The sequence below is a fragment of the Aquila chrysaetos genome, chromosome 21, assembly GCF_900496995.4.
Source record: "Aquila chrysaetos chrysaetos chromosome 21, bAquChr1.4, whole genome shotgun sequence".
In the NCBI taxonomy this organism is placed as follows: Eukaryota; Metazoa; Chordata; class Aves; order Accipitriformes; family Accipitridae; genus Aquila; species Aquila chrysaetos.
The window spans coordinates 22604108-22622782 of record NC_044024.1 but is presented as its reverse complement, the minus strand read 5'-3'; the positions used below and the strand labels follow the sequence as shown (position 1 = coordinate 22622782).

Sequence of the window (18675 nt, the reverse complement as noted above, 5' to 3'; positions counted from 1 at the left end):
ATGAATCCTTAAAAAAAATCATAGAGGAAAACAAGTGTTAGCCGGAGGCAGAGAAAGGGTGAGGGCATTCTGGCAGCCGGCCGGGGAGGCCTTGCCAGCCGGGGGGGCCGGAGGCTGCCAGAGGAGCCGGGGTGGTCCTGACAGTTTTTTGGAGATGGGGAGCTCTAATGAGCTATGGGAGAAGGGATTGTAATTGCCTGAATGAGTGGGAAGAGAGGCAACAATCTGGAGGAGTGAGTTTTGTCAGCCTCACGGGTGGGGGAATTGATATCCCGGCGTAGATGACTTTGGTAGCTGGCCTGAGATTTCAGGATCGGACGTGCTTTGGGGTGCTATTTTAAAGGGAGGGGGTGCCAGGGAATTTGTTGCCCTGAATACAAAGTGGCTCTGTCTTGGTCAGGAGGAAGGGGCTTGGCTCTCAGGATGCCACCAGCACCTGCAGTGAGATCCAGGGTCTGGGGGTACCTGGAGAGGGGGGGACGGGGACAGTGTCTGGAGCAGCTCTTTCCTCATTGCAATGTGAACCATAATGACCGTGCCTCGACTGTCCACATTTACTTCATTTATTTGCCTTCCTTCAGAATTTTCCCCTATCTCCAGTTCCTGGTCTGAAGTCAGATGGGGCGGCTTTCAGAGCTGCGGAAGGGCCAAAATCTTATTTAATTAGTGCTTCTCCCCAACCTGCAAAGAGAAATGTATCCACTGCCCTGGCTGGGAGTGGCGGTTCACTCGGCCTCGTTCTCTGTGCCCTCTAGGGAGACGATATCTTGGACCGCAGCTCAGAGTTGATCTACACGGGAGAGATGTCCTGGATTTACCAGCCTTATGGACGGAACCAGCAGCGTGTTTTCTTTCTCTTTGATCACCAGATGGTTCTCTGCAAGAAGGTAAGGACATCCAGGGAGAAAGCAGCACGGCTAAGGACATGCTGCGGACAGGCTTTCCAGTCCAAAGTGGTTTTTAGGGCAAGGTGGCTTGTTTGCTGCACATGCAGAAGAGGATATGGATAGCACTGAGGAAGGGCAATCCACATGCTAGAAATACTGAATTACAGGATGGTGAGTACACCATGATAGAGGGATTTTTATGCTCATAGCAAATCCAGCCTCCACTTGTTCATTTCATGCCTTTTCTCATGTGCCCCTTGTTTGGCTCATTGCCTCACTTCTGCTTTTGGATTTTGGCTGCAGCATATGATCTGGGATTAGATAGCTCTGGAATTTCTATATGAACTATCCAGCCTGGCACTTGGGCAGACAACTCAATTACTGCATTAAAATGATGTTCACTGCCTCTCAAAGAAATATCAGGCAGCAGCCTGCTCTGTAGCAGGGTGTATGTGCTGTCACTTGGTGAAATGCATTTTAAGCCTCATCTTCATGTAGCTGCTGTGCTGGAATTTATAGGGCATATCTCTGCCGTGAAACCCATCACAAAGGTAGAGAAAGGTAGTGAAGAATACTGATGCTAAGGTGTTGTAGTATTAATAGCAGCAGGTGAACTGTGCTTCAGAGCACCTGTGTTAAGCAGCAGCATCATAGCTGTATTGCTGTAGTCCCGCTAAGGTGATCCCAGCTCATTACCATCACAACTGTTCAAAGTGAAGTGACAGAGCTCATAAGTCCTGGGTGCCTCTGTCTTCTGACAGACCGGGATTTGTTGACATTTTCACTGCAGCTATACAGATAACTGTGTAGAGGGAGTCCCCTGGATGGGCTTCAAGTGGGGAGCAAGGGCAAGCTGCAGATGTCTCTGGCCAAACACACCCGGGTTGTGTTCCTGTCACATCTCATCTGCTAAGGAAAGGTTGAGCGAGACCCGCGCCGTGTGGCAGCCCTCCGAGGAGTGCCCTGCCGCCGCAGGAAGCGGCGTGGGTGGGGGCGTGGGTGGCTCCTGACTCACCGCGGCATCACTGCCCGCTGCCGCGGTATGCGGAGCTGTGGCCTGTGCAGTTCAGTGGGTGGCACTTTCTTCTCCTGAGTCATGGTTGACTGAAATTTTGCCTTCTGGAATGCGTGAGCTTATTTTTCCCCTCCTCGTTTCTGTGCCTTTTACTTCTTTCCTGGCTCTGCCAAAAAAAATAACCACAGAGCAACAATAACAAAGTCAGATGTTTAGAGAACTGTCAAAATTATTCTGGAAGTACGCAGCTGGGTTTAATTTTTAATCTTGACCTCCTACACTTTGATTGTGACCCTGATTTTCCGATTCATAAGACAGCATCCAGTTTGGCTTGCACTGGATCTGATCCAGGGAGGTATGGAGCGTTCCCTTAACTCCCGGGAAAATCAGAGCTGAGATTTCCATGGTCATCAGTATGAGCAGAGAGCATTCAGCAATTCACAGCAGGCTGCTGGGGGCTCGGGAGGTTGTATCAGTGTGCAAAGCGTTCGTGTGATGCTGTCCTCTTCCCTTATGTATTCAAAAGGCATTTTGCAGTGTGTGTGTGGCAATGCTGCACAAGAGGGGCCTTCACGGGAAAACGCCCTGCAGATTTTAGTTGTCTCAGGGACAGCACAGTGGTCTGGGTCTTCCTGGCAGAGAGACTGGCTCCATGTCAGGATCTGGCAGGCTCTTCTGCCACTAGCTGAGGCCTTGTGGGACAGTGTCCCCACTGAGCTTTAGGATCACACAGCAGAGGGTGGTAACTGATCTGGTGAGCCCAATATCACGGGCACAGGGTTTGTACTGCGCTGCAGGTTCCTCTTTTGCATCTCTTTTTCCAGCATCGAACTGCAGTTGTTATTTTTCAGTGTTGGGGTAGGAGGGGAGATGGGGTTACAGCTGGACTCTCCCATCTTGATAATGTTTTCCTTGAACATTATTAAGAAAGATTGTCTGAGTATGGAATTCAGAGAAGTGTTAGCTCACATTTTGGGATCACACATCCTATATAAAATAAATCTGAATGACTTATAGCCTCTGTTGTCTTGACCCTTGTGTCAGGCTTTGCTGTTACAGATCCCAACAGGCAACCATCTAGCAGGATAACCTCTGCTTTAGAGCCAGAGCGCTATATCCTGGAGCTTTCTTAGGGAAGCACCATTTATATCATGGTGCAGGAGGCTGGGGCCAGCCTTCCTTACCTTACCCCATGCTTTAAAATTATTCTCTGAGGGATATGAAATAGGACCCACACATCCCCAAGAGCAGGAAAAATACAGCAGGACTGCAGGGGTGCTGGTGCTCCAGCTCTGCCTGGCCAGGGGTGGGCAGAGCACCATGTCCTGGGGTCATCTGCAGCACAGCCTGGTGCCAGTCATGGGAATTAAAGTGCTTGAGAGTGGTGTGAGCTTGCAATATACTTTCTTGTCCCACTTCAACAAACCCTCAGGGAATTGGAGTTGTCTGAGTCCAGAAGGGAAAGTTTCAGATTTCCAGAAGGTCTCGGAGTTCAGACTGGTCCGGGGCTGCCAGCTCCTCTGCCTTGTGTACAGGGAGAATTAAGTCCTTTAAAGGTTTCCAAAGCAGAAGATTGAACAGCACCCCTCTTATTCCAGAGACAGGCAATGAGAAAATTCATGGACAACCTGACCTATGTTTTACATGAGGTTTGTTTAGTTCAGTTTTGGTTCCACTTAAGATGGCACATCTCAGTGAATCTTCCTCTTCAGAAAATCTTCTGCATATGTGGGTTTTCTTCAGATGTAATAAATTAGTAGGTATGATACATTCTTAATCATGACGCAGTCAATTTGAGAATACATTTATTTTTTAATTATAATGGTTAAATTTTACCTCTTTATTGGTCAAAAGAGATTTTTAATAGAAAAAAGGAACTAGAACCAATTCCTTATTTAAATATATCACAGATACTTCAGTTTGATAAAAGCATGCTAGATATCCCGAGAGGCTCTAGAAGACAAGCATGTATTTCAGACAGGCTGTCCCACTCCAGATCTTCATTGCTGTTATCTGCACATCATCCTCACCTTTGTTGCCTGTTGTCTCCCTGGTAGATGTTTGCAGCTGCAACAGCTCTGTGGTCTTGAATCCCCTGGTAATGCATATGGAATCTGTGTTTTGACAGATACTGATAAATGAGTTTCTGATGGAACAGATACGGTTCGGTATCATAAACTCTGTGACAGTTTTGGATGTTGGTATTCTCTGTCATTCCCTTTGAACACCATTGTCTGCAAAACTTGTTCCGCAGTGGGCTCACATTGCAAAGACTGTCAGATTCCTGCTCACTAGCTTGTGCAGTGGAAGATGAAATAATTTCTGTGTGGCAAAACTGGCTGGAATCAGCTTCACTCCTGTAGGCTAAGGTGAGGTGTCAGTGGCATTCACTGATGCCGGCAGATGCATGTTAGGTCCAGGAAGGTGGTAAATGAATTCCTACAATATCTGGAAAAGAGTTACTGAAAGCCAGTTTTTCTTTTTCTGCAAAAATTTCCGCAGCATTCTGCTTCCAGCCAACCAATGTGCTGGATACATTAGTCCCAAGAGAGCACACTGCTACAGACATGCCCGCGACTCTTGTTCGTGTCTGTATTGCAAGCAGCTGATCCTTTGGGCTGGCTGTATTGCTGCTGAATCCAGATGGAGTATTAAAAATTCTATCTTTAGCCAAGGTAACAACTCATTTTGTATCCCTTATTCAAGGTGAGAGCTGTGTGCAAAGTAACATGCCCCCCCACCCCCATGTAAGTTTGGGTTTCTTCATAGCAGTTTTGCTATCAGCTAGTAAGCAGTGAGGACTGCTCCAGTTCAACTGCTCTGTGTCCTTTTTGTGGCACTAAAGACAAGGCACAGTCCACATTCTCAAAAACCATCTTTGTTTCTACCATTCATCTGTTGGATCAGGTTTGGTCCATCAGCTTTACAGGCAGACGGCCTAGGAAGATTTCAGCAGGGCTCCTATCGTATGCTACCAAGAATTACCATGTTTCTTTTTCCTACTGATCTGTCCAGTGTTGCCTGCTCCTGAGCAATAAGGTCTATTGGCTATGGAGGTATTTCTAGTATCCAGCTATCTGCTTTCAGCAGCAGTTAATGTATCTCCAAATAAAGCCCTGTCTGCTTTGAATATAGCCTGCTTTCCAGAAGCTTTGCCATCCCTTTCTGTTGATGTCTGAAAATGTTTCAAGGTTACAGGGCCTTTTTTTGTTGGACAACTGGCCAAGACATTTCTATGAGGTAGGATAACTCTCAGGGTCTGTCTTTGCATGTGGGCAGCTGGGTGATTACCTGGTTGATGGTTTGTTTGCGTGCAAAGAACCAGATATTAGTATCATCATTAATATGACTATATTGAATTATATGACTATATTAATAGGACTATAATGAACTAGTCATTAATATAGTTCAGCTGTCAGGAAAGGAGTGATGGCACTCGTTGGATCCAGCAGCAAAGCTCAGACCCTTCCCTGGTTGCCAGTGTAAGTTCCACTGCCTCAGACTGAGAAATCCCAAATGCATTTCCATGACCACCATGTCTTGGAGAACTGATGGGACTTCAGACAGGGACCTAGTTGTGAAAATGAGTAATTATAAAGGGCTGCATTCAAATGTGCTTGACAGATGTTATCTCCGTCAGTATGAGTATATTTAGGTCTTTCTTCCAAGCAGGAAACTTGCACTAAGATTTACGAGGGCTGCATGAGTAAGAGCAGTAGCAGCAGGTGGAGAAGCTGACACTATGGCAGCCAGCTTTCATTTCTGGCAAACATCTTGCAAAGCAACTTGTGTGGGAAAATTTTCACAAATAAAATTGGTTTCCGAGCTTTACAGTTAAATCTCTTTGGCTTAGATTTTGCCATCAGAGACAGCACTGGACGCTTCCTAATAGCACCACTGAATTATTTTCTGGTGCTAGAAAGTGAGAAGTTTAATCAGATGAAATGGCCAGGTCAGCCATTTCAGTGTTCAATAAACTGAATACTGAAATGCTAGTGGATGTAGGTGGGTACTGCAGAACATTTCCAGAACCTGTGTCAAAAGGGGAGCACTGAGTTAGTTTGGATGTCTACAGTTCCTGATAAAGAGCCACTGGGAGAGCTCATGATTTAGATTTTCTTTGCAAAGCTGGGTAACTTTCACCTATTGGATTAATATCAAACTCTCCTAATGAATTTTCTGCCTGTGTTTCCTGAACCAGAGGTTGGGACATGGCAGTGTGCATGAGGACAAAGCAGTGCTTTCTTCAGAAGAGACTCTCAGTTGGTTACCCTAATGCAAAAATGCCTTTTGGAAAGTAAGAAGGGAATAAACTGCGTGGGAAGCAAGCACTGGCCTCAGTTTGACTTACCATATGTCTATAATCAGGAAAGAAGAATACATATTCCAGTATGCTAACCGTAATTACCAAGAAATGAAGTCAATCCTTGATGATGGTAGCATTAAAAGATGTTGCCTTAAAGGCACAGGGTCTACTTTTCTTATCACCCTGAAGTTGAGAGAGTTTGACACAGAGATGCTTTAAATTTGCAAATCATAGTACTTAACATCCAGGACTGTGACACACAGCATTAATTATGATCATAGCTTGTTGTGTTGGGGGATGCTCGAGGTGCTTATCACGTAATAGATGAGGATCTTCTTTTTTCTGTTCTGGGTAATAGTTTGGATTTCCCCAATGGGCTCGAGAGTGCTGTGGCATTAGGCTGGAAATGACAGTATGAAGGGTTAACAGAGTTTCTGCACCAAATTATGCTTTTCGTTCACCAGTAGTCGAACAGTCCTTGATGGGGCTCGGTGTTTGGTGTTCTCTGACAGCGCAGAAAGATCAGTGACTGCATGAAACACATTTAGTTTTCATTTGCACTTTTTATGCATCTCTTGTAATCAAGAGGCAATGCAAACTCCAGCTTGTGGTTTATTGCTATTGCTGTCTTCCCTTGAGCTCTCAGAGCAAAGCAGGTTGGATGAGAAGCAAAATGAGACCAGTTTAATAGCAATAGCCAGACAGTCAGCCAGAAATAGCTGTGCTATAGGAGATGGAGTAAATAAAATAATCCTGTCAAACTCCATTGCAGTTCAGGTTTCCAAATGGGAAGACAAAAGAGACATTTCTGAGCCCTTTTAGTGTAAGAAGGTCTAGTTCCCATATCAGTTCTGTTAAAAACATTGAGGTAAGCTTTGCACTAAAACAACGGCCCTGCTTTTATTACAGGCTAAATAGGTCTCACAGGGCTAGCCGAAAATCTTGTTTGCAAACACAGAGCAACACTGGGACAATTCTTACTACTTCAAGTGGTTTTTTGACCCACGAGGAACACTGTTTGACTTTTGCAGTGCCTCCCACCCCTTCTCTTTTCCTCCCAGTAACACAGATCTCCATGAAATGCCATGTTTTGGGTCAGGCCTGGGTCCAGCCTGCAGCAGGGTGGGAAAATGGGTCAGGCTGTGTTTCACTGTTTTCAAACAGCAGCTCGGCAGAGACTTGGTGGTGTGCTGCGCTGACAGGCAAGGCATGCTGCTACTTCAGCTAGTGAGGTAGCTTGAGATACACATGAAGACAACCAAAGAAAACACACTGGCTTGGTCACAGCCCCAAAGCAAAGTATAAAATGAAGTTTTCAGAGAACAGTCAGCGCCACTGACGTAGCCCCACGTTCATGCCCAGCTGATCAGTCGGTGCTGTCTGCAGACAAGAGGTTTCTGTGGATCCAGACTGTAGAGCATGGCAAGGAAGTTTGATCCTCCTGTCAGTCTCCTTGGCTAGCAGATACCTGAAAACAAAAGATGAATTCCAGCAACTGACAGGATATATGTTAAAAACAGTTATGAAAAAGTACTTTAGCTTTGAGTTATGGCATATTCAAGAAAAGAAAACATTCCTTTTAATAGTCAAAATAGCCCCGAATGCATGTGCTCGGTGACCCTCTCGCAGGGATGTGCACGTGCCAATTATGTGCCCTGAGCGCAGTTTTGCAGGAGGGCTCGCGCTAGCAGGCTGCACTGACCGGAGCCAGCAACCTGCAGCAACCTGCTGGCGTTGTGCTGACTTGGGGCTGCAGGTGCTGCCTTTTTGCTGCTTGGTGTGCAACAGCAGAGAGGGAAGAGCGGACTCCGGGAGGTCACTGGGATGCAGGACGTGTAGGGAGAAGAACATCAGGGTCAGCCAGAGGAGCCAGCTGGAGGAGGGCGGGAGAAGGCTTTCTGAATTTAGAGTCCTTCACAGTCTGTTTTCTTTTCTGGATAGGGAACAGGTTTAGCCTACTCATATAGCCATACAGATATGCAAGATGCTATACAATATACTCTGTGCCTAATTTATCACTCCTGTAATTGAAGTGGGTGTAAATTTGGCCCAAAAGCAAAACCTCCAGAGCTGAAAATCTAACCCTCCTCCTGCTGTGGCCTTTCAGCAGCACAATTTTAAGCCCCTAGGAGCGAACTGGAGAGACCAGAAAAGCCGAGTGACGTGTCTGCAGAAGGGTTTCCCGTCTCTTCCTGTTATTAGTTCTTTGGAAATGCACTCGCCCTCGGCTCACTGCTTTGCAGCCAATGTGACTGGGCTTGAGGTGGAACAAGGCATCAAAATGCCACTGATGTTCCACTAAATACATTGAACAAAAATAGCATTTCCACATAAATGCTTTCAGCTCCAGTCCTCCCCCACTCAGATCCCACACTGCAGCTTCATGGAGCTGGCAAGGATGAATCAAATGTCTCTTTCCAAACTCAGGAGACAGACACTGCTGAATAATTTGGCAGGAATCTGCCGACCCCCCCCCCCCCAGCACAGCTGTCCTTGTGCAAAGAGGAGTTACGTAAACCTATACCGCAGAGATTTCGGCTCCCATCTTCCCCCCTGGGGAAACTTGTAACAATTTGGCCCATCCTAGGACGTTTGTGGTAGGAAGCGAGTGGCCGAGGTTGTGTCGGGGAGGTGGTGTTACATCCCCCTGTTTCTAATACGATCCATCCCTTATCGCATTTTCAGGTTGTGCTGTGCAGGCCCCATTTGCCTGCTCCTAAAGGCTGGCTTAGCCCAAACTGCTGTGTCCGACAGGGTGACAGCAAAGCTCACAGTCACAGGCATCCAACCACTTAGCAGGGCTTAGTTTTATTTTCTGATATAAAGAATATTTAGGACAAAAACATTCAAAAAGGTTCATTGAGTTTTAGGGTCTCATTTGGACAGAAGAGAGGCCCAGTTTTGCAATGCACTCGGCTCCAGGGAGATCAATGAGAATGGTGCATAAATGTCCCATCTTAAAAATCACCCCTCAGTAGGGTTAAGTTAAATGAACAAATGCTACAGAAAACTGTGTCCTTGGTGTTCACGAAAAGCAGGCTGGGCTGCTTTCTTCAAAGGGTCGCTTTAAGGTAGATTAGATTTTAAAAATGTAGGCTCTGAATCTTTTTTTAAAAAGCCAAAGAACGTTGAAAGCCCTTATGACTAAAGATACCCAAAGACATGGCAGAGTGGCAGTGTGCCATGCTCTCATTGCTCACGGCAGGCTGGGCAGAGTGAAGATAGAGAGCAGGCAGGCAAGAAAATCAGGACAAATTTCGGGAGTAAATTGAAAAACTCTGCTCGTTCCCTCTGCTTCTTCCATTCTGCTCCGCAGTCACTGCCCAGGTCAACAAGAAATTGTCAGAGATGGTCTGAGACCCACACCTTAGTGCAAAAGATAACTCAGCCTTTTCCGAATTGTGGGTTCATGTTTGGGTGCAGTTATTACGGACCCTGGTTGAGTCTTTTTCCAATTTCACCATCAACTATTCACTATTCGTCAAATGTTTCAACATCAACTATTCACCAAGTTGCAGAGCTTGCCTGTAGGTGGGTCTCTCTTCAGCCTCACCCATGGATCCCCCTTCTCTTTTGATACCTGAAGAACATACCATCTTCTGGCTTGCAGGGATTGCTGCTTTCTATACTGAGCACGCTGCTATCTTGCTGCCTTGTCTGTGTTACATTTCAATTATTAGTCATTTCAGGCAAGCCCTGGCTTTGCTTTACCTGTGCATGCACAGTGTAATACTCTCAGCCTTCCAGCCCCATGAGAACTTGCAAGGGCTGTTGCTTCACCAGCAACACTCCTCACTCCAAGCCATGATCTCGGGTAGGGAGGAGTGAGGGGAGAAACCCCTCATGTGACTTTGCGCTGTCACCCATGCTCAGTGCAAGAGGAAAATACCTCAGAAGACCTCTACGGGGATGATCTTCTGTAAAGCTGTGGTGGGGATGGAGTGATGATCCCCAGCGGAAGAGCCACCCTGTTGCATGTTACTCAGGCTGCCCTTTGCCTCGCAGGAGGGACGGAGGGATCTGTGGCATGCTGCGTCTGCCACCCGCGGGCTGCATCTGCCGCCTGCAGAGCCTCCTCTCTGCCTCCCTTTAGTCTGCCAGCTCCGAATCCCGAAGCATGTGTAACGCTAAGCTATTCTTACAAGGCTTTGAGCTGTTAAAGATCCACCATCAAAGGCTTTCAATGTGTCTTTAACTGATTACTTATTTACAGCTCCCTCCTGCCCTGTAAAATAAGCAAATACCATTATGCCATTATAGAGATGGGGAAGGACTGAAGGAGAAATTGCCTTTCACCCAAAGGCCGGCAGCCAGTCCCTGCCAGCCTTGGGGAGGTGCGCTCAGAAGACCTGACTGCATCCATGTACTCGGAGTGCATAATTCCTCCCCAAGTCATTTTGAAACTACTTTGCCATTGGAATATGCAGGTTTTAGATAACCAGGAGGATGAATAACCTACATATGCAGTGAGAAACTTGTAACGGATTATTCTGTGGTTGGCATCTTTTATATTGTCAGCTCATAAGAGGGATCTAATGACTCATGGCTGAAAATGGCTCTTTCTCCACTTGTGTTTTACAGATGATTTGTTTTACGCATGAGAAGTAGAGTGTGACCTAGCATGGAGTAAACCATAGCACTTGGAAAAAAATGTGCCATCCAAAAATCATAACCCTTGCTTAAGACCTCCCCATCCATCCTAATAAATAGGAGGAGTTTCTGAAATGCATGAAGCTGGCTGCACGCAAAGCTAGCAGGAACAAGTTACCTGGGGGACATAGCAGGCCAGGTCCTCTCAAGTGCTTACCTGTGCCCTCTAATAGAGGGGAAAATTTCCTCCTTATGTGCTGCGTGCTGGTTAAGCCATTGAAGAGCTTTTAATCCTAATGCTATTTTGCACTAGCAATTGTCTGCACAGGCAGATAGCCCTCCTTGTGATTCGTATTATATTTCCTCTGCAGCACCATCGGAGGATTTGACTCTTACAGGGTCTTGCACAATCACAGTGTGCAAAGGCAGTGTCTGGCACATGTAGCTATGGCCTGGGGTACTTGTGGCACAAAAAAAGTGATTGATTAAAGCTAGAGAGCAGGAGGAGAAAGCAGTACTAAAGACAAGTAGAAGTCAATTTAATAGTAAGAGTTATTGAACAATCTGATTTACAGGTGCAATCTGTTCTACAGATATCTATATCCAGTGCAATAATTTGGGGGTAAGTGCATAATTCATTGTGGAAGCCACATCCCAACTTCAGATCTTCAGGTTTTCCAATAAAAGTTCAGCCTTGGTTTCCTTACGATGGTCACAAATGAGATTTTTTTCTTTCAAGCACAGCTAGAAAAAGTCACCTCCCCCCTTCAGACAGGGGACAGTGAAATGGGGATATTTAAGTCAGAGTGAGAGCAGGAGAAAATGGCCCAAGCAGGTCACGCAGTCAGGTACATCCCCCTGAGCGCAGCCGCTACCTCAGGCACAAGCACTTCAGCTGTAAACCTCCGACAAAGCAAATGCAGAGAGCAGAATTGTGGTAGGTTTACGTAATGTGTCAAAACTTTGTTTTGTGCTCCCATCAAATATTACTTTTTTTGGCTTCATCTTTTCCTTGTGAATCCTCAGTACATATTACGTGAACAGACTGCAGAGCATTTTTCAGAAGAGCTTAATTAACCTCAGCTAGGGAAAGAAAGGGAAATCATAGAAGCTGTAGGGTAAAAAAAGATCATATTTAGACAAATAAGTGCAAATGACCTAGATGCATCAATTTCCTTAAGAGCCATGCAAGGCAATCTGGATGCTGTCTGCAGAGACTGCAGGTTTATGTCACTGCTCCTCATGCTTGCTGTCCCAGTCTGCGCCTTGGGGCTTCTCCCACACCACCCCTGAAGTCCGTACTAATCCTACCTGCTCTCATCCCATTTTCTCCTCCATCTGTCACCTTTCTCTTAGACATCATCAAAATGCAGAGCTGGGAAGGACCCCAGGAGATTAGCTATTCCCTTCGCAGGATTAAGTATACTCAGATCATCTCTGATAGATGTTTGTCTAACCTTATTTTTGAAAATCTCCAAGGAATGCTGTCCCAAGACTTCCCTATATTGTCTGTTCTAGTGTTTAACTACTCTTATAGCTAGAAAGACTTTTTTTCTGAGTATCTAATCCTATTCTCCCTTGCGGTAAATTAAGCCAAGCCACAATCAAAATGGAGAATAATTGATCACCAGCCTCCTTAGAAGAGAAACAGCTTTCACATATTGGAATACCAATAGCACATTCCTTTTTATTTATGTCCTTTCCAGATTAAACAACTCCATTTCTTTGACCTTTCCCCACTGATCAGGTTTTGAGAGTCTTTTTTTGTCTTTTTATATTTTCTTGCTCTTATCTGATTTAACTACAAAAAATAATTTTGTATGACATTCAAAACTGGACAGTGTAAACCAGCTAGTCGTCATCCTGGCTTAACTGTGGACAGGATAACATATAATACTATACTAATATAGCCAGCATATAAATGAAAGTAAATTCTGTAGCTTAATAATTTCTTCCTAATTCTCTCGTATGTTATCCCTGGGATAATCAGGAGTAATAGCAGCAGCCTGTCCCAGCTGCCATTTCTGCCCTCTGCTAAGCCTGAGCTCCTTTCAACAGTGTGGCTACTTAGATAGCTGTTAAATCTCCATTTTGTGTATACGTATTTGCTTTGTCCTTCTGACATGTAGTACTTAAACCAGTCTGTTTAAACAATCCATTTTCATCCTCAGCCACACATCTGCTCTCCTTTATCTTGCGTGTGCTTGTTTGATTCAGCTTACGTGCTCAAAGAAAGGGAAGATAGTCCCGCGCTCAACAAAAGTGGTGTACAGAACAACAAGGTTCATTTCTCAACGCTGCTACAGGCTTTCTGTCTGCATCTGGCAGAAATCACACAAAGCAGCATTGCTTTCATTGCCTGCATGTTCCCTGAATTTTTATTCTCTTTTCCACATGCATAAAAAGCTCCTAAAAATAGGGGTTTGGCCTTGTTTGCTGTACGTCTCTCATGTAGCCCAGATGAATTCCTAAATTTTATTGAAATCAATTACAGCGTAAGCCAAGTGCATTTGAAGATGCCCATGCTTCACCAAGGAGCTAAGTAACATATGTTATTCTTTAAGAGCTGTAGGAACATATGTGATAAAATATCCACGGATCAAATAATTATTATGCTTCCCATACTATGGGTGTTAAAATTTAGTCAGTTGGGAAATAATATCCATTTATTGAGTGCTGGCAAGAAGAGGGGAAGAAAGGAGAAGTGGTAGTAGGAAGTGCCTAGCCCATTAAAAATTACATTATCCAGTTACAGTTATTAATCTGCTATATGGACTGAACTTTATTGAAACCAGGTGTGTACAAAGTGTCTTCCATGTGCAGACACGTGCTATTCACTGAGGTGTTTATGTGCTCTATCATTCTGTGAAAAATAAAGGGTCTCTTAAAAACTCAGGGTACCAGTGCTGGAGTTTGTGGTCAGCAAGTGGGGAGTGGTCCTTCTCTTGTGGAAGTACGAAGGAAATGCACTGCTGGCACAGGGCAGCGACCCACACTCGGCTAACGTCAGGCACAGACTTGGTCGGAGCTCTTTACTTCTCTGTCCTTCTTCGAATGGTTTCGTCTTCCGCTGTGTTGGCACCTTTCTCTCCTCTGGGCCTCCCCCCACTCCAGGGGCTGTTTCTCCACCAGAAAGTTCCTGCCAAGCTGGCAGCTGAGAGCTCTGGGGAGGGCAATGGGAGAAAAGGTGATTCATTTCTTCAAGATTCGTTACTGAAGTTTCTTCTCAAAATGAAAGTAAAAGGGGCAGGCAGGAGCTTTGCGCTTATTGTCTTTCCCTCATTTGCCCATGAGCTTGCTTAACGCTCAAGGACAAAAACACAGCATTTCTTCTCCGTGTGTTTTCTGCAAACAGTCTCAATAGCTGAGCTTGTTCTTTCCCGCTATTGCATTCTCACCAACAGTAATATTCTGTGGGGCCATTTATTTCCAAAAGCACTTGTATGATTCCATTATCTCCTCATTGCTCCTTCAGTAACTCCTAGGCAACACCGTTATCTTCACATCCAATACTCAGCAACACCTGCAAAACATGGGAGCCTCTAAAACGCACTGCAGAAGCCTCGCGGGAGGCAGCAATTGTTCTTGCTGCAGCCTCGGAGGGGAAATGTATGGAGCAGTTCAGTCAGACATGTCCAAACCCGATATATTGTCCTCTGGAAGTATAATGACAGCACAAAGCTGTTAAAACATTCACTGAGCATTAGCTATTAAAAATAGCTCATAATGTTTTCTAAATCAAAATTGGAGAGATAAAAGGGGAAAAATTGTATTGAGTATGTGTAAGAAAAAAGCCAATGCACAGAACCTTGGATTTTCAGAGCCGGGTGAGAAGGAGGATTGTGATTATTTATTCTTGTAATACCTTTTGTGAACAAATCTCTACATAATCATGAATATTGCATAGAAAAGTACGTTTGATCCCACTTCACCCATCTCGCTCACAAGGACAGTCTGTTCAGTGTTGTGTTTTGGAAGTTTTCATCAGCAGTGAGTTGGTTCTCTCTGGGAAGAAGAATAGTTGCTGGTATAGCTAATTTAAGGAGCACATCTTTTTTCCTGTGAGGTTTGTAATCAAGTTTTTTTGAGAATGTGGTGAAGATAAATGCTATTTCTAAGAACTAGTCCAAGACTCAAATTTAAACACAGTGCACAGTATTGATTTAATTGAACAAGTTTAGTGTGATGCTTACAGCCTTTTCTCAGCACTTCTCTGGGCGCAGAGGGAGAGGAAAGAAGCAATTTTCCAAGTTAGGACAAAACAGAAAAGATGTTCTATTGCATATTCAGCCTGAAATATCCTTCTCTTACGTTTTGGACAGCATCACTACTCAAAGCCTACATACTAGACGAAGATGTTTGTACAATACATTAGTTAGTGGATCCCCCCCCGCCCCCGGAGCATTCCAGAGGAAGGAGCCAGGTTTTACAGACTATGAGCTTCCGGACAGTGCCCTGTCTCACGATCGTTAATACTGTCTGACATATCCATGAGCAAGTTTGCTAAAAAATTATGATTATTTTCTGAGATTAATGATTTGTTTAAATACCTACTGCTTCTCTTTAAAAAACCTCACTACTAAATCTTATTTGAGTAAATAAATGCAGTACATTGATTTTATTTTTCCTCTTAAATGAATCCTTTGACATAGCATTTATCTTTAGGGCACCTTCAAAAATAAAAAAATATTTAAGTTAATTTAATATACCTAAATATTGGCTTTTGAGAGTGGGTAGAGGAAGGAAATCTTGATTGTGTGTTGCTAAATTTGGCTTTTTAAATATGTATGCCTCGTAACTTGAATCACCTTATGTGGTCATGACTATATAATTAACATTCTGTTTTCTGATTATCATTTTTTGTTATCTGTTCCTATGAAGACACAGAGATGTGGGGCCAATGTTCCTCTTACACCAGTATAAATCAGGAATAGTTCTAGTAAAAGCAGTACAAAATTTGATGGGCAAAGCCAAAATAAGTATGAAGAGGGTAAGGAGGAAAACAGGAAATTACCTGTTTTTTACTACAGTTTATCAGTTCACATCTATGATTGAGCAGTTGACACAATAGATCTCAAACCACTTTTTTTTAGTGCCAGCTCCACCTACCGCTGTCTCCCAGCTGCTGTGAACGCGCGACCTCTGTGGTTTGGCAGGGGGGGATCATGGTAGCCGATACGCAGCACTGCTGCATGGCTGCTGCCGGCACGGAGCAGAGGTTGCGCTGGGCATGTCAAACAGCCACAGAGCTGCGGGTGTTCCCATATGAGTTCTGAAAAATTAATAATGAAGACTATTTTACTTTTTCCTTCCCAATGTAGAGGAATGAGCTGTTGCTGAAAAACAAGGGGCGGGAATAATCGGCTTAGAAAGGAGATGAGGATGAACAGGTTTGGTTGTAAACATCAAGGAGGGAAAAAGAAAAAATTTAAGCTGGATCAAGAGGTTAAATCCAGGGCATAATGGGACAGAGATAGGTGAGGAGTTCTTTGAACTGAGAATCAGGGTGATTTTCTCAGCAATGAGTTGTGTATGAATGGGAAATGGGTTCCAAGAAGGGGCAGGGACCCATCTCCTCTGACTCTGAGAATGTGTTTTAAAAACAGAGGTCTGCACTACCCAGTCTGCACTGCCAAACATGCCCGAGCTGATTTCTCAAGATTTATGCTTCTACACAGCCACGTTTGCAGCACAGGAATCCCATCAGGCCAGTGGCCCGTATTTTCCAGTTTCTCATCTTACAGAACAGAGCTTCCCATCATGGAAAATGATGGAAGTATGTTACCTACTCAAAGGCATTTCTTCATGCCTACAAGCAAAATTTTGCAGCATGCGGATTTGTATTTCGTTCTTTTATGCCTATGATCTACCCTATTTGTTTAGTCAGCAACAAACATATTCACAGCAGATGAGGCTTGAAGAATCTGACCAGGTTTCACCATTACTTCTTACTTCTCTTCAGTCCTCCCATGAATTCCCTGCTGAGTTCAAGCTCTGTAAGTATGTTACGATCAACCCATCTCTCCCATTCTCTCTGTAGGATCTGATACGAAGAGATATTCTGTATTACAAAGGTCGCATAGACATGGATAAATATGAAGTGGTGGATATAGAAGACGGGAGAGATGATGACTTCAATGTCAGCATGAAGAATGCCTTCAAACTTCATAACAAGGAAACTGAGGAAATGCACTTATTCTTTGCCAAGAAACTGGAGGAGAAGTTACGATGGCTTAGAGCTTTCAGAGAAGAAAGGAAGATGGTAAAAGAAGATGAAAAGATAGGTGAGGAATATGAAATGAATCTGAAAGGAGATTGTTGGTAATCCTTAATTTAGCCCCAACTGTTGGAGAAGCCCACGTTTTTTTTGTAGTAGAATTACAGTTCTACCTTGTTCAAATGTCCTTGGTTGCTCTCATAGTCATAAATAGGTCTCTTTCCAATTCAGTTACTGTTATTTTTGGCCCTCAATAAACAAATTCTGCCCATAGCTTCAAGCCTGGACCTCTGTGGGTATTGTGGGAGAAGGCAGTCTTTGGCCATCTGACTTCAGAGTCTCCTGGCCGCATCATTTCTGCTCTGGTTAAGCATGTCTCGTGCAGGGTAGGAGGGCAGCAAAGTCAATGACTTACCAGCCGTGCCCTTCCCTCAGCATCAGCCCATAAATTGACTGTAACCAATGTCCGTTCAGGCTCAGTTTGTGTTGCTCAGCTGTAAAGCACTGGGCATATTTATGATACTGTATAAATAATAATGGGTCTAATCTTACTTTTCATACAGCCCCTGCACAAGTGAGATTATAAAGAGGCCTGTCCTTTCAAGGAAGATTTGCTTTTCAGTAAAATACCTGCCTGTACACACAGCTTACTGGGTGATGCTTTGCCACCTAGGGCGTTCTGTGTTTGCCAAACAGTGCAGAACATTCCCCCCTCCCCAAAAGAAAAAGAGGCTTTGTAAGCAATCTTCTGAATTGTGTTTGCCGTGTTCCCTTTTTCAGGCTTTGAAATTTCTGAAAATCAAAAGCGGCAAGCGGCAATGACAGTAAAGAAAGTCAGTAAGCAAAAAGGTAACCGGCAACATGCACTGTGCCTGGTGATGTGAGGGTGGAGTGGGCTGGGCTGAATCCTGCTGGGTTAGGATCCAGCATCCCCCTTGAATTTCCCCCTCCCCTTTCTCTTTTTTTATAAAATACCGTTTGTGCTTTGTATCCTTTCTTAATGTATCTGTGGGCCAAATTAATCTCTGGTCTAATGTGGTTGAAGCCAGTGGAATTTCACCAGAGATGAATTTGATCTCGTGTCTCCAGTCTGATGTCCAGAAGCTGTCCCTGGGGGCAGAAATCTCAGTTGTTTATCTCAGGCTGAAATGGGAGTGAGTGCGGAGGTATGTAGGGTTTCTGCTGATTCCCAAAGTCTCCCGTTAGCAAAGAAAGATAGGTGGCTAAAATACTGGAGATGGTGAGGGATCTACCCCTTTCCTCCTTTTGGAAAGGGGACACTCATGTTTCCTGGCACTACCTATAACTTTTTAAGGACAGCACAGTAGTATCAGCTGGTAGGACATAAAGTATCTTAGTAAAGACATTCTATCTCTCTAATGTCAGATTCATTTTCCCACCCAGGTAGGCTACAGCCAACTAATAAATGCCATGCTAGATATTATACAGAGTCTCAACTGGTGAAACAGCCAGCGTTAATTATCTCTCGCAATAACTCTTGCAGCTACAGGTTTTGAAATACTAAATACAGAGGGAAAGTCAGAGGGGTCATTTTTCAAGTTTTCCAAAGCTTCACAAAGTCGTAGACATATCAATTCGTTACCAAAGTACGACGGCACAACTAGGCCTATAAATGGGTTTTGAGAGAACTCATCATTTC

General features: G+C 44.4%; 1 protein-coding gene and 1 long non-coding RNA gene across 14 annotated transcripts in view; one reads left to right on the top strand and one right to left on the bottom strand.

The window, feature by feature from the left end:
• ARHGEF9 (Cdc42 guanine nucleotide exchange factor 9) overlaps positions 1–18675 on the top strand; it is a 239427-nt gene that overhangs the window by 206862 nt on the left and 13890 nt on the right. For all 11 annotated transcript variants that reach the window (XM_029996470.2, XM_029996468.2, XM_029996469.2 and 8 more), the window contains 3 exons: positions 756–887; positions 16839–17082; positions 17796–17864. In XM_029996470.2, the coding sequence (XP_029852330.2) occupies positions 756–887; positions 16839–17082; positions 17796–17864 (445 nt within the window). The remainder of the gene's footprint in view (positions 1–755; positions 888–16838; positions 17083–17795; positions 17865–18675) is intronic.
• Positions 13443–18675, bottom strand: part of LOC115333502 — a 98597-nt gene continuing 93364 nt past the window's right edge. For all 3 annotated transcript variants that reach the window (XR_003920819.1, XR_003920820.1, XR_003920818.1), the window contains exons 4-5: positions 15908–16070; positions 13443–14321 (exon numbers count right to left, since the gene is read on the bottom strand). This is a non-coding gene — a long non-coding RNA (uncharacterized LOC115333502). The remainder of the gene's footprint in view (positions 14322–15907; positions 16071–18675) is intronic.